This window comes from Perognathus longimembris, chromosome 24, assembly GCF_023159225.1.
Source record: "Perognathus longimembris pacificus isolate PPM17 chromosome 24, ASM2315922v1, whole genome shotgun sequence".
NCBI classification, from domain to species: Eukaryota; Metazoa; Chordata; class Mammalia; order Rodentia; family Heteromyidae; genus Perognathus; species Perognathus longimembris.
Genome location: NC_063184.1, coordinates 33,036,810 through 33,050,493, shown reverse-complemented (window position 1 = coordinate 33,050,493; position 13,684 = coordinate 33,036,810). Strand labels below are relative to the sequence as shown.

Genomic DNA, 13,684 nt, shown 5'->3' with positions numbered 1-13,684 from the left:
GTGTATCAATAGAAATAACATCAATAGAAGCGTGGTCATAAACAATAATAGTCATAATAAGGATTTCTCATACCAAGGCATTCCACACAGAGAGATAACAGCACAATAAATAAAGAATTTCTCATTGGTCACACAACAGATAAAACATAGTTGCCGTAACAAGAAAAAAACAATGTGACTAGATAAATGTGTTCCTATACTAAAAATACAAGCATAAACTATGAGATCATGCACAGAGGACAAAAGCTAACAGTGAATAGATAGCAAAACAGAGCAAACAAAATGGCAAAAGATTAAAAAAATACTCAAGTATTGAGAGAGAAGGGGGGGAGGATGCAAGTAAAATGGTTTGGAAATAAGTCACGGTGGCTGCCCTTGAGAGACACGGACACGGCTGTCTGTCCACGAAGCCTTGGCACAGTCCGCATGCACACACTGCCGTCCCCTCACCGGACAGATTCGCTTCCCAGGGTCACAAAGATGGAGTCGACGGTGTTTACTTGAACTACACGGATGAGACACCACTGGGCAGGCCAGCCTTCTCAGCAGCCCGGAGACGGGAAGGATGGAGGTGAGCCCCTTCACAGGGCTCTGAAGATGTCGCCTGCTCTTCCGCTTCCTCCTTCCCTGGGACCCCCAGCGGCTGAGCTGTCACCGCGAACAGGGCAGCAGGGAGCACCACGGTACAAAACACTGGGACACGGTTAATAGAAGGGTGATCCTTCTTAAGTACTTTAAACGAAGCTGCTCCGCTCCACGGGGCTAGGAACGGTCCGAGGCCTGGGTGGGGTGGTCGGTAAAGTCTGATCAGGCCTGCCCCCACGGAACTAATCTAAGCGGCACCCACGCGTGCTGGGCCACTGACGGGGGTGCGTGGGCATCGAAGCAGTGACTAGGAAAGGCGCGTCTGTCATGGGGGAGTAAAAAAATAAAATTTGTCTGTTAAATTACACATAAATATAAGGTACAAATGTATTTTTAAAATACAGATTAAAATAATCACACTTGCATTGTGTACATACGAAAATACAGTATTTAATTATTCAATATACACAGACACATTTATGATAAATGCAACCGGTGGGGCAGCGCCCGTTCTCGGTGCGCCCCTCAGCCCACGTACCCGGGGACGGCAAGGGGGGGCCACCCACGGGCCCCCCCCCGCCCGGGCCCACCGGGGCCCTGCGCGTGCCCCAGCCCTGTGCGCGCCCCAACCCTGCGCGCGCCCCAGTGCCATGCGCGCCCCAGCCCTGCGCGCGCCCCAGCCCCGCGCGCCCTAGCCCTGTGCGCGCCCCAGCCCCGCGCGCCCCAGTGCCATGCGCGCCCCAGCCCCGCGCGCCCCAGCCCTGCGCGCGCCCCAGTGCCATGCGCGCCCCAGCCCCGGGCGCCCCAGTGCCTTGAGCGCCCCAGCCCCGCGCGCGCACACCAGCCCCACGCGTGCCCTGGTCCCACGCGCAACCCAGCCCCACGCGCGCCCCAGCCCCGGGCACACACTGTGGTCCCCCATGCTCCCCAGCCCCGCGCGCGCCCCCCAGCCCCGCCGCGCGCGCGCGCGCCCTAGCTCTGGCGCACGTCCTGCAGCAGCTTGTTGATCTCGGCCACCAGCTCGCTGGCGTCCATGAGCTCGGGCTTGCCGTCGCCGAGGTGGCCGAGCACGGTGTCGAAGTCGTCCTCCTCGTAGTTCTCGGGGATCTCCTCCATGGCCGGCAGCCACTTGCACGAGGGCTGCGCGCTGGCGCCGCCGCCGGGGGCGCCGGCCGGGGCCGGGAAGTGCGCGCTGGCCGCCCAGGCCGCCACCCCCGGGCGGGTAGGCGCCGCCGGCCTTGGGCGCGGCGGCGGCGGGGCCCTTGCGGCGCTCCAGGGAGTCGGCGCCGCCGGGCTCGGGCCCCGGGTCCAGGGCGGCGGCGGGCAGCAGGCGCTGGAACACGCTGTTCATCTCGGAGAGCAGCGAGCCCGCCGCGCCCGGCTCCTCCGCCGCCTCCCCCTCCTCCTCGGGCGGCGGCGGCGCGTCCTTGCCGAAGGTGGAGAAGCTCTTCTTCTTCTCGCCGGGCTCCGCGCCCGCGCCCGCGCCGCCCTCCTCCTCGGGGCCCGCGCGCCCCGGCGGCGCCCGCGGCGGCGGCGGGAACTCCTCGCCCGGGATGAACATGTTGCTGCGGTAATCCGAAGGCGAGGGCAGCGGGGGCATCCAGCACTGGTCCGAGTGGCCCAGGACCCGGCACTCCTCCGTGCAGAGCCGCATCGCTGCAGCGGAGAGCAAGGGCACCTCGTTAGCTCAGCAGGGCCCCATGGAGAGGACTCCCCACCCCCCCCCCAGCGGCCACGTGCACCACCAGGTCGATTGGCCCCCCATCCCCCTTGCTCCGTCTAGCTTTTCCACACTTATGGAAAAAAAGGGTTATCAAGTGCTACTCAATGAGTGGGAAAAATTGACAATATTCCCACGGCAAAAGTGACTGTACATCGGAAGAGGTTTGGGGAGATGAACGTGGGATACAGATTCCTCACACGGCACCTTCAAGGGAGAAATTCTAGCCCGCAATCCTTGAGCAACACCTGCGCGTTCACTCTCCTGACACTACCGCCTGCTACCTAGCTGACCTGCTTTGGGTTTAATGGGGACATGGGAAGCATAACTAACGATCGTGCAATCATAGGTATGAATCTATCTCCCAATTGCTCTCCTGTCACCGGTGTGTGGACTCAGTACTTCACAAGGCGGTGAGAGCTATCTTTCTTACTACATATCTGCTCTTGCGTTTATGAAGTCTGCTCTGAGGCTGAACATACTTTAATATTCAAATAAATGGACAAGCCACCCAAAGAATACGGAAAGTATGCCTCTCAGTTATCACTGGCCACACTCCTAGGAAATAATAGAAGGGACAAAAGCAGAAAAATGAAGAGGACAAAACTCTCTAAATTTGGCAAGCACAGTAACTAAACTACGTGAAAACCAGGAAGGGCAGAGATGTCCATATTTCAGAGCACATTGTGTCTTTGCTGTATGGTTGCATTTTACAGCAAAAAAAAAAAAGAAAAAGAAAAACAAAAGCAGAATTTCATAACACGGCAAGTAGTTCTTATATATGTGAAAGAAAACTGAACTGTATTACTAGCCAAACCTATATATTCCTAGCTAGTTTTATAATATTGGCTACTTCAAGAATTTGCCTTCCACCCAAATTCTTGCTGCAAGGACGATCTGAGGACCGCCCAGCCCACGGCCGACGCGCACCAGTACCTGCGCAGAGCAGATGTGCGCTTTAGGCTTTCTGAATGAAGAGTAAAGCAAGGAGAAATAAGGGTCTAGAGGCTATTGATTTTCCTTGCTGGCAGCTTCAAGATAACTTGGACCTCAGCTTAGAAGGGAAAAGAGGAAATGGTGAGTGATGAAAATGAGAATTAGTGTTTTGAGGGGGGAAAAAAAAACCCTGCTTTGCTTAGAAGCCTAAAAATTAAAAAAGTGGCGTGGGGAAAATGCAGAGAAAAGGTGTGAGTATTGGGAGAGAAAGAAGGGAGCGACATAAAGAATCACCGTATGATTCTGCCATGGAGAAAGATGAAATTGGAGAAGCCCAGGGCGTTTAAGGACAATCAATACAAAGATCCGATGATTAACTTCATGTATTATTGCTATTTAGAAATTTTCACCAACTGTTGTCTTCGGTGTTGAATGTGGACAACAGAAAGAAGCGCTGGAAGTAACTGGAACTCCTTAAATAGCAGTGGGTTTTTTTTCTACTGTGAAATCACTATCAGAGTGCTAATGATGTTTTTTTTTTCCCCTTTGATTCCCCAGGTCTCTGAAAATGCAAAGGAGACCCGCATCCATTGTCTCCGGCACATCCTGTCAGAAGGAAGAAGAACAGACACCCTGACACCTCTTCATTTGTCTGTCCGGCCTTTAGATGTGCGGCTTTGAGCCTAGAGAGGACTTGATGGTTTTCTGGATGGCTTCAGTGACTGTGCTGCGCATTAATGTTTAATGATGGGGTTGGGGAGGAAAAGCTACACAAGATTCTAAGAATATTCAACGTGATCAAGTTTTCTAGAAACCTGAATATAAAGATCAGGTAACCAATATGACAATGCAGCAAGAATCGGGCCGATGAGCACATTCTGACGGTTCCTGCTCATACAAATTCTGACTAGAGCGAATGCTATTTACAACACAGTCACAGCAATTGTGTGGGAATCAAATTATAAAATGACACAGAAAGAAAAAGAATAAGATAGTAGTGATAAGAGAAATGGTGGGGGAAGAATAAAGGAGGAAAAGATAACCAAACAAAAAGGGGCAAGAGCAAGAAGAAAGAGTATTCTCAAAGACAGTCTCAATTTCCCCCCCGGAAACTCAACTGCTTGCCAGTACTCTTAGTAAATGTGTGATTCACTACTGCAAGTATCCCAGCCCACACCCAGAGTTTCGAACCTCTGTTCTAGTGGCCAGCCTTCCTTTCGCTCTCTGGAGGCTCTGCCAAGAGGTCGTGTCCTCTGCAGATGGAGACACAGTAGAAGCAGAAGCTCTCCCGTCTCCCACAGAGCTATGACACCTGTCACACTGCACAACGTAACACCGGCCCGCCACCAGGACAGCCAGTGCGTGAAGGAAAGCGCACGCCTAGTCCACTCATAAGTCACCGATGACCAGCCGGTTGTCCACCAAGGGCCTGCATCTGAAAAGGGACAGGACAGCCCGCCCCTGCAAACACATCCAGTCCAATCCTGGCGTCGGTTCACTGATGACATCATAAAGGCCCAGCCAATGGAACCAGCCCGGGGGCACAGAGCCAGGAAAAGCCACGTGGGTAAGACCTGGAGGTGGATGGCTCTAAAGAAAGAGCAACCACCGAACGCACACAGCTTTGAGAGACGGACGGCTTGTGGGCCCGCCCAGCGTGGCCGTGGGGTCAGCGTGTGAGGGAAGCATGGCCTCTTCCCATTGTGAAAAGATTTGAACGCGGCAAAACGGAGAGTCAATAAGTTGGGAGGAATTTTATTGGTCTTTGAATATCAAGATAAATAGTTCTGTTCAGGGTTGCTGGGCAACGAGAGTCGGGCATCGATTTTGAGCCAAAAGAAAAAAAAAATGGAAATGGAAATGTCCCACAAAGGTTATTGAAGCTGGAGGAAGGAACGTGGCGCGGGGAGTGGCGGGAGGGCACGGGCCTCCAGGCCGGCTCGGCGTGAACGAGCCACGGGAGGAAGGCCAGCGCCCAGCGAGGACCGCGCCCCTGGGAGCGGAAGGCCAAGAGCGGAGAGAGGAGTCCCTGAAGAACTCACCGCTAAGGGCTGATGGGAAGTGGAGGGCACTCCAAGACGAAGAAGGGCCGGAGCCAGACGTGAAACCCAGAGCCTGTAGGAGTCGTCGCGGTGCTACCGAGCGTGTTGGAACACCAGGAGGGGCCGTGGGCACACGGGCAGTGTTAAAGCTCAAAGTCCAGTGAGCCATGTTTTAAAACATGGCTGAGAAACAGGACCCGAAGGAGGGAGACGCATGCTGGTTTTCACTATCCAGAAAGCAGTGCGTTTGCTTGTGTGGGAATGAAAACAGTGAATGGCCAGAAATGACCCTGTGGATGGGCCATGCGTGATAGCACAGTCTGTATCTGTTTATAAGACGAGCGCAGGAAAACAGATGGAAGGAGATACGGAAGTCCTAAAAACATCCCCACGTTAGAAGACGGCTGATCTCTCCTGATAGCCTTCAGATGTCAACTTACGCTTTTCTCTACCTGGGGTATTTCCTGAGACTCTCTATTTACAAACCACAAGTTGTGTACCCTTATACAACTGCAGAAGCTTCCAGAATGAGCATGGAGCTAGACCCTTGGTTACGTGTCATCAGAATGCTAGTCGGCCTGCCGTGTACACTCGTGGTGAGCGCCAAGTCTGTGCCCAGCCCGGGCCCACGCCCACCCGCCGCGGACCCCCTAGGGTCGGGTCTAGGGTCAGGTCTCGAGGGGACAGCAGTGACCACACCAGACAGGTAGCAAGCAGGGCAGAACTGTGCCCTCTGAAACAGGCTCTCACGCAGTGCCATACGCCAGCAAAAGAGCTCTGCTGTCCCTTACTGGGTGCTGAGAGTCTATAAAAATGGAACTTTTTTAGGGGTTGGCTGCATATGAGGGTAGCTAGCTACTAGTGATAATCAGAAGTGGAGCTCTTAACTGAAAAAGAAGTGTGACATGGATAGAGCTTACAGTCCAATGCTGACAGCTTTCCAGAGTTTATAACTGCCTACCTATTATCTCCCTGAATCTTCTATTCCTTATTGTCTTTTCAAATGCTAGAGAGCATGCCCAACATGAACATATGAGGTCCTGGTACTTATGAAAATACACGGAAGAACAGAAGTCTAGTCGTAGCCTATAATTTTTTTTTAAATGACTAAAGATATAGCTGTGGTATAATCCTGGGTCCACTTCCCAGAACCAAAGATAAAGTAAGCAAATAAATAAAAGATGAGTGGCTAATTTTAGAAACCGCTGAAAAATGGAAAAATGGGACTCATGGTTCGTGATTCCAGTGATAAGAGTCCAAAATGGAAATGGGCTTTAGGCATACTTTAGGCCACAAATGGCAAAGATATCTACCCAAGGCAATTGTTTTGTAGTTTATTATGATTGTTAACTTAAGGTTAATGATAGAGAATAGAATATATTGATATTATGCCCATTGTGCTACTTTTCTGTTTCATGAAATAACAGAAACTCCATTGTTCAAGGGCAGGGTCCTGTCAGTATCATCCATATCATTGGGATCCTGTTAGTACTTCAGCCAACTGCTCATGAGATGAGCTAGCTCAGTAACGCCGACCTGCAGGTGTCTGAGGCCATCTATGCTTTACTAGATTTTCAGAAGTGTATCTTCACGTTGGTCTAGGCAGTCAATGCGTAAAAATGAAGGATAGTACAGATGAAGGTACAAATTTAGGCTGCCATGTAAACTGTAGCCCGTTTTTAATGATACTTTAACTCCTTTCTAGATACAATTATCCAGACAGTGATGCAGCATTTGCTCACATGATGACATGATCAAGTAAACAACATTTAGTAGTTGTACAATGGCTACTGCATCTTTTAAGATATCAGATCGAATAAGTCACTCAATTTATTAAAAAGGGAGGGCCCTGTTATTTCCTATATCTGATAGGTAAGTGTTTAAGGGGGTAGAGAGTGGCTGAATTCTCATTCTGATCATGTACAAAATACAACATTTGGCATCCCTTTTCTAACTTTCACAAGCTTCAGTGTTCAAACCTGAGACAAAATTGGAATACTTACAACTGCCACCACAACAACTCAACTAATCCCGACAGGAATGATACCACATTTGTGAGAAGCTTATTCGTCGAATCTGAACTCCAAATACCAGCAGTACCACCGGCCCCAGTGTCAGCTGAGCCCCGGCCGGGGAGGGGAGGCGGGTGGAGGGTCCCCGGTGGGCGGTTGGGGGGGGGGGCACTGGGCCTGAGTCCAGGCAACACTGAGATGCAGCTGACAGCAACAGGCGCTGCAGCTTCGGTGGCAGCAGCGGCCACCAAGCCCCTGACGACTGACAAGAGCTACGATCGCTATTCGCTGCTTTCCTCATCCATTTCTGGAGCTCCCCTGTGATTATTTCCTAGGCACTCTAACTTGTCTGTGTTTGGAAAATAGACATTAAGGCCAAGGTGGCCGAAAGAATATTGCTCTGCCTTCCTTTCATTTATCAAACGGCCGTCATTGGATCAATATTCAATGAATTTAGGAGAAAAAGAAGAAGGCAGAGGAACACCTCTGTGCTTCTCAGGGTTGATTGCAGAGCACAGTCCCTAGTAACAGGGTTGCTAAGAGACCCAGTCAGTATTTACTGAACTGGTTCAGAAAGTTCCTAATGCACACATTGAAGGAAGGGACACTAAGGAAAATGTGATTCAAACCTTGAGAGACTCTCCTCCATCTAAACTCTGCGCTTATAAGTTCCCTCCCAGAAGCCCTCTTCCACCACAAAGCAGACAGGAAATGAAAGGTAACAAGAAATATTCCGTGCTACCAAATGACGACAAAGGTGCATTCTTTCTCTTATTTTTAGTGCTTAAAGTGTACCCTGGCCGGTGTATTTTCGTCTCTGATTTTGTGAGTTAGTTCCCATCACAGGAAATGTGTCCTCCAAATTATAGCCCATTTTCACCACGGAGCACAAAACAGACTGCCCGAATGGAAACACACCCAGTCATTTCACCAAGTTGCTCAAGAGTGTCCCAGGCCAGCGCTGGGTGGGGAGAGAGGTGGCCCGTGGCTGGGTGGTGTCCTTTCCCCCGCCCACCCCTTCCTCTCCACCCACTCAGCTCTGGAGCTTGCTTTTTCACTCCCAGCTGCATACCGTGGAGATCATTCCTGAAGTGTTTCACTTTCTGTTCCTTGCTTGTCAACAGCGAGCAAGCACACTGCAACCCTCTCGGCCCAGAGGACAAATGAAGGAGACATTGCCCGTGTTCAGAAGCGGGATTCTATGGCAGCTATGAACACGCATGCATCAGGCCCCCCTTCCCCCCCCCGCCCCTTACCTGCTGGGATTCTCCCATCGGTGAGAAAGAGGTCGCTGAAGCCTTCCCCCAGCAGTCTATCTATCGGGGAATCTCGTCCCAGATCATAGTCACTGTCCCCGGCCTCGCTGTCGCCACGGCCGCTGTCTTTCAAGCTGAATTTGTCCATGTCTTGGAGGGCATATCTAGAAAGACCAATCGGGGGACCTGTTAGTCGGCCTCCTCAGCACGGAGGTGACAGGAGACTACCTAGACAAGGCAAGCCGAAGTCGTACCTATAGCTCCTGGAGTATTTGTTTCCTCGAAAGCTCGGCCTGGGCTGATACTGACCCTGGTGGAGCATGGAGAGAAGCTGGGAGACCTGCTGGAAACCAAGCAGACAGAGCTGATTCCTGAACACAGACCCCCCCCCTTCCCCCAGACCCCACCCCGCACGGGCGGGTGCTGCTCCAGGCTCCGGGACGGCAGGAGCTGTCTCCTTTTGCAGCATCTACAGAGGCTGACCTGCAGCCAGGGCTCAGCCAGTCATCACGTGCAACCGAGAGACCTCCGGGCCCGGAGCGGCCATGGGGTAATAACGCAGTGATGGGCCATGGGGTAATAACACAGTGACTTCTGGAAAGAAGACCTGTCCATAACTGCTTTCCTTCATCATTCAGATCAAATGGTCAGTGACTCTTAAAAAAACTGTGGGAAATGTTGTACCATTCATTGCAGCACCTCTTACTTAAGGAGTACCAGAAGCGTTTCCCAAAGTTGGACAAATACAGTATGAACGCTGGAGGGAATCTTGAGGCCTCAATCACTGATGCATTCATTTATTTTTTAAGTAGAGACCTAAGCAGTAAAAAAATGAAATAAATTCCTTGACCTCTGAACTTCCCACAGTTCTTAATCTGGGCAGGAAGTCGGGAGACTGTTTAGAGTCCCTTGTGAGTTTTACGTGTATTTTCTAATATCATACATCCAACATGCCGGTGAGTAACTTCAGCAAGACGGAAGGGTGCGGAAACGCTTGCACACTTGTTACATGCCCACGTCACTTATTCGTGGAGTACACCGAGAAGCTACTACGCACGTGACTTCTGCCCACAGAAAGCTGACATGACCAGGGGGCGGGGAAAGACCTTACCTCAACCGCAGGCGTGGCGTGGGTGAGTTCCAAGGAGAAGTTCTCCGGCACGTGGTTGGAGGAGATGGTGACCAGGCTGTTGAGTGACTGGTGGCTCTGGTGGCTCTGGCGGCTGCCCATCTGCCCCCGCTCCAAGGTGGGCGAGGAGGAGGGCGAGGACCGGTGGTGGGACCTGATGGGCAGGGTGCCGTTGAGCGTGGGCACCAGGGTGATGTCCCCTTTGTGGATCTGCCTGGACGGCCTCTTCGGGTGGTGCTGGTAGGTGGACTCGGCCACCCTGCAGTTGTAGGAGCGGGTGTCCTTCTTCTCCCGGTTACACCGCGTGGCGAACAGCACCATGATAACCAGCAGCACGGCGCAAATGGCCCCCAGGGAGATGATGATGACCATGGACACATCCAGAGAGGCCTGGCTCACCGAGGTCATGGCCGTGCTGGTCACGGCCTGCGTGTTCTCCAAGACCACGCACTTGAGGAGGACCCTGGTGTGCAGGGGAGGGTTCCCCCCGTCCTGGATGACCACGGAGAGGGCCCACGCGGCGTGGGGGGCGGCCTCCATGCTCACGTTGGTGTGGATGTCGCAGGTCTGCGGGTCCACGAGGAAAGCGCCGTCCTCGTTCCCGGCCGCGATGGCGCAGCTGAGCTCGGCGTTCACCCCGGAGTCCCGGTCCACGGCCCTCAGGCGCGCCACGTGGAAGCCGCTCTCGGCCGCCTTGGGGATGGCCACCTCGGCCGTGCCGTTGTGCAGCGCGGGCTCCACCACCACGGGCACGTTGTCGTTCTCGTCCAGGATGGTGAGCACCACCGTGGCGTTGCTCGCCAGCTGCCTGGGGCTCCCTCCGTCCCGGGCCTCCACCACGAACGCGATCTGACTCACCTCCTCGTGGTCGAAGATCCGGAGGGCGTAGAGGGCCCCGTTGGACGGGTCGACGGTCACGTAGGTGGTGATGGAGCTCCCCTGGACGAGGCTCTCCAGGATGGTGTAGGTCACCTGCCCGTTCTCCCCGAGGTCGGGGTCGGTGGCCCTGACGGTGGTGATGTAGGCGCCGGGCGAGTTGTTCTCGGAGATGACGAGCTCGTAGCGGCTCCGCTGGAAGAGGGGCGCGTTGTCGTTGATGTCGTTGATCTGGACGGTGAAATGCTTCACCGAGGAGAGGCTGGGGGTGCCCCGGTCCTCGGCGACGATGGTCAGGCTGTACTCGGAGCGCTTCTCCCGGTCCAGCGTGGCGTTGGTGAAGATCAGGTAGTTGTTCTCGTAGGTGTTCTGCAGTCGGAAGTGGCCGTGGCCGCGCAGCCGGCACACTACCTCCCCGTTCAGCCCGGAGTCCTTGTCGTGGACGCGCACCAGGGCCACGAAGGTGTCCACGGGGTCGCCCTCGAAGATGTAGGACACCTCCTCCTTGCCCGGGAACATGAAGTTGATGCTGATCTCGGGCTTGTTGTCGTTGACGTCCACCACCTGGAGGATGATCTTGCAGTGCGCGGGGATGGAGTTGGGCCCCAGGTCCTGGGCCTGCACGTCGACCTCGTAGGACTTGACCAGCTCGTAGTCCACCTGCCGGGCGAGGGTGAGGTGGCCGCGCTCGGCGTCGATGCGGAAGGTCTCCACGATCCTGGGCGCCACGTGGCTGCTGAAGGAGTAGGCCACCTTGCCGTTGGCGCCCTCGTCCGGGTCGGTGGCGTTGAGGTCCAGCAGCAGGGTGCCCACGGGCGCGCTCTCGGGGAGGTCGATGGCGTAGGACGGGCGCTCGAAGGCCGGGCTGTTGTCGTTGGAGTCGGAGACGCGGATGCGCAGCAGGGAGGAGCCGGAGCGCCGCGGGACGCCCATGTCCCAGGCGGTGAGCTGCAGCTCGTAGGCGGCCTGGCGCTCGCGGTCCAGCTCGCGGGCCACGATGAGCTCGGCGTACTTGGCGCCGTCGGTGCGCGTGCGCACCTCGAGGTCGAAGCGGTCGTTGTCGGAGAGCGCGTAGGTGTGCAGGGCGTTGTCGCCCACGTCGGGGTCGGAGGCGCTGTCCAGGGGCAGCCGGGTGCCCACGGCCGCGCTCTCCGAGATCTCCAGGGCGATGACGGGCCGCGCGAAGCGGGGCGCGTTGTCGTTGATGTCCAGCACCTCCACCTCGATGTGCAGCAGCTGCAGGTGCTCGGTGGGCAGCGTGACCACGTCGAACTCCAGCGAGCAGTTGAGGTTCTTCTGGCACAGCTGCTCGCGGTCGATGGGGGCCCCGACGCTCAGCTCCCCGGTGCTCTCGTTCACCACCAGCAGGGGCGCCTCGCCCCTCTGCATGGCGCGGAAGCGCACGGCCGCGGGGTTGGGCAGCCGCTGCAGGACGTCCGCCACGTCCTCCGACAGCCGGGCCACCACGGTGCCCACGCGCTGCTCCTCGTAGATCCGGTACCTGAGGTTCCGCCCGAGCGCCGCCTGCTCCGCCGCCACCAGCAGCAGCGCCAGCACCCAGCGCCCGCGCCCCGCCGCCGCCCCGGCCGCCATCCGCGCCGCCGCGCTAGCGCCGCGCCGCAGCCCCGGGACCCGCGCCGCCCGCCCGCCGCCCCGCCGCCTCCGGGCGCGGGGCCCCGCGCGCCCGCGTCCCCGACCCGCGGCGGCCCGCGATCGCCCGTCGTCGCATACACACCGCCAGCCGACGGGCACCCGGGGCTCCTCCGCCGGCGGGCCGGTCCCGGCGTCCGGCTCCCGGGGAGGGGCGGGGGGCGCGGGGGGCGCGGGGGCGCTTCCCGCCGCGGAGATCCAGAGGCGGCCGGGCGCTGGTCAGGTTCCCTTCGGCCGCCGCTGGGCGCGGGCAGCCGGGTCCCCTCCGGCCCCTCCTAGGCGCAGGCAGCCGGGTCCCCTCCCGGGCGCAGGACCTTCCTGGGGCGCAGGCAGCCGGGTCCCCGCCCTCTCCTCCTGGGCGCAGGCAGCCGGGTCCCCTCCGGACCCTCCTGGACGCAGGCAGCCGGGTCCCTCCGGCCCCTCTAGGCGCAGGCAGCCGGGTCCCCTCCGGCCCCTCCTGGGCGCAGGCAGCCGCGTCCCCTCCGGCCCCTCCTGGACGCAGGCAGCCGGGTCCCTCCGGCCCCTCCTGGGCGCAGACAGCCGGGTCCCCTCCGACCCCTCCTGGGCGCAGACAGCCGGGTCCCCTCCGACCCCTCCTGGGCGCAGGCAGCCGGGTCCCCGCCCTCTCCTCCTGGGCGCAGGCAGCCGGGTCCCCTCCGGTCCCTCCCGGGCGCAGGCAGCCGCGTCCCCGGCCGCCCCTCCGCCGCGCCGGGTCCCCGCCAGGCGCTCCCGCGCGCGCAGGCTGAGCCCGGTGGCTGCGGACTCCCAGCCTCACATCCGAACAACTTCACTCAACTCAGACAAAGCTGCGGCCCAGCCTGCGCGGAATCGCTCCCAGCCAATCAGCGCGCCCCCAAATCCAAGGCTGCCGGAGTCGCGGGTGGAGGGAGGGCGCGAGCGGGCGGGGCGGGCCGGGCCGGGGCGGGGCCGGGGCCGGGGATGGGGTTGGGGGTGGGGGGTGGGGGGGACGTGGGGAGGCCCGGGAGCTGGGGGGCTGGGAGCTGGGGGCCCGGAAGGGAGCGCAGCAGGGGCGGGGCGAGGCCGGGAGGGGGGCTGGGGACTGGAGCCTGGAAGGGAGGGCTGGTTGTGGGGGCCCCGGGACGGGGGGGCCCGGGGAGCGAGGCTGGGGGAGGGAGAGCCCGCCTTCTAGCAACCCCCCCCCCGTTTACTCCACTGCCCGCACTTTCTCCGAGCGTGCCAAGACAAAGGGGAGACAAATTGCAGAAGAAAAAACTTTAAATCAACTTCGGGTGGCCTTTATTTCTGTGACACTAAGTGGCTCGCGTGGCCTAATCGCGCTTTCTTCTGCCGCGCGCACCCCATCCCCGTGCTTTCCATCGGCTCGGGTGCGGTGGGCACTGGAAATACCGCTAAGTGCGGGTTTTTGGGTTTGTTTGTTTTTTTTTTTTTGTGGGTGGAGGAATTTAATAAAATTTGAAAACTTGCTTCTAATTAGGCATCTCAGTCCCCACCCCCCA

The 13,684-nt window shown here is 57.1% G+C and overlaps 1 protein-coding gene across 1 annotated transcript; it reads right to left on the bottom strand.

Annotated features, from left to right (window-relative positions):
• Nucleotides 1-1,518: 1,518 nt before the first annotated feature.
• On the bottom strand, nucleotides 1,519-12,152 carry Pcdh18 (protocadherin 18). The gene is given in 5 exon segments (XM_048333622.1): nucleotides 1,519-1,803; nucleotides 1,805-2,241; nucleotides 8,552-8,715; nucleotides 8,806-8,891; nucleotides 9,663-12,152. Coding segments are annotated over 5 exon segments (3,420 nt in total). The 5' UTR covers nucleotides 12,150-12,152; the 3' UTR covers nucleotides 1,519-1,557.
• Nucleotides 12,153-13,684: the final 1,532 nt, after the last annotated feature.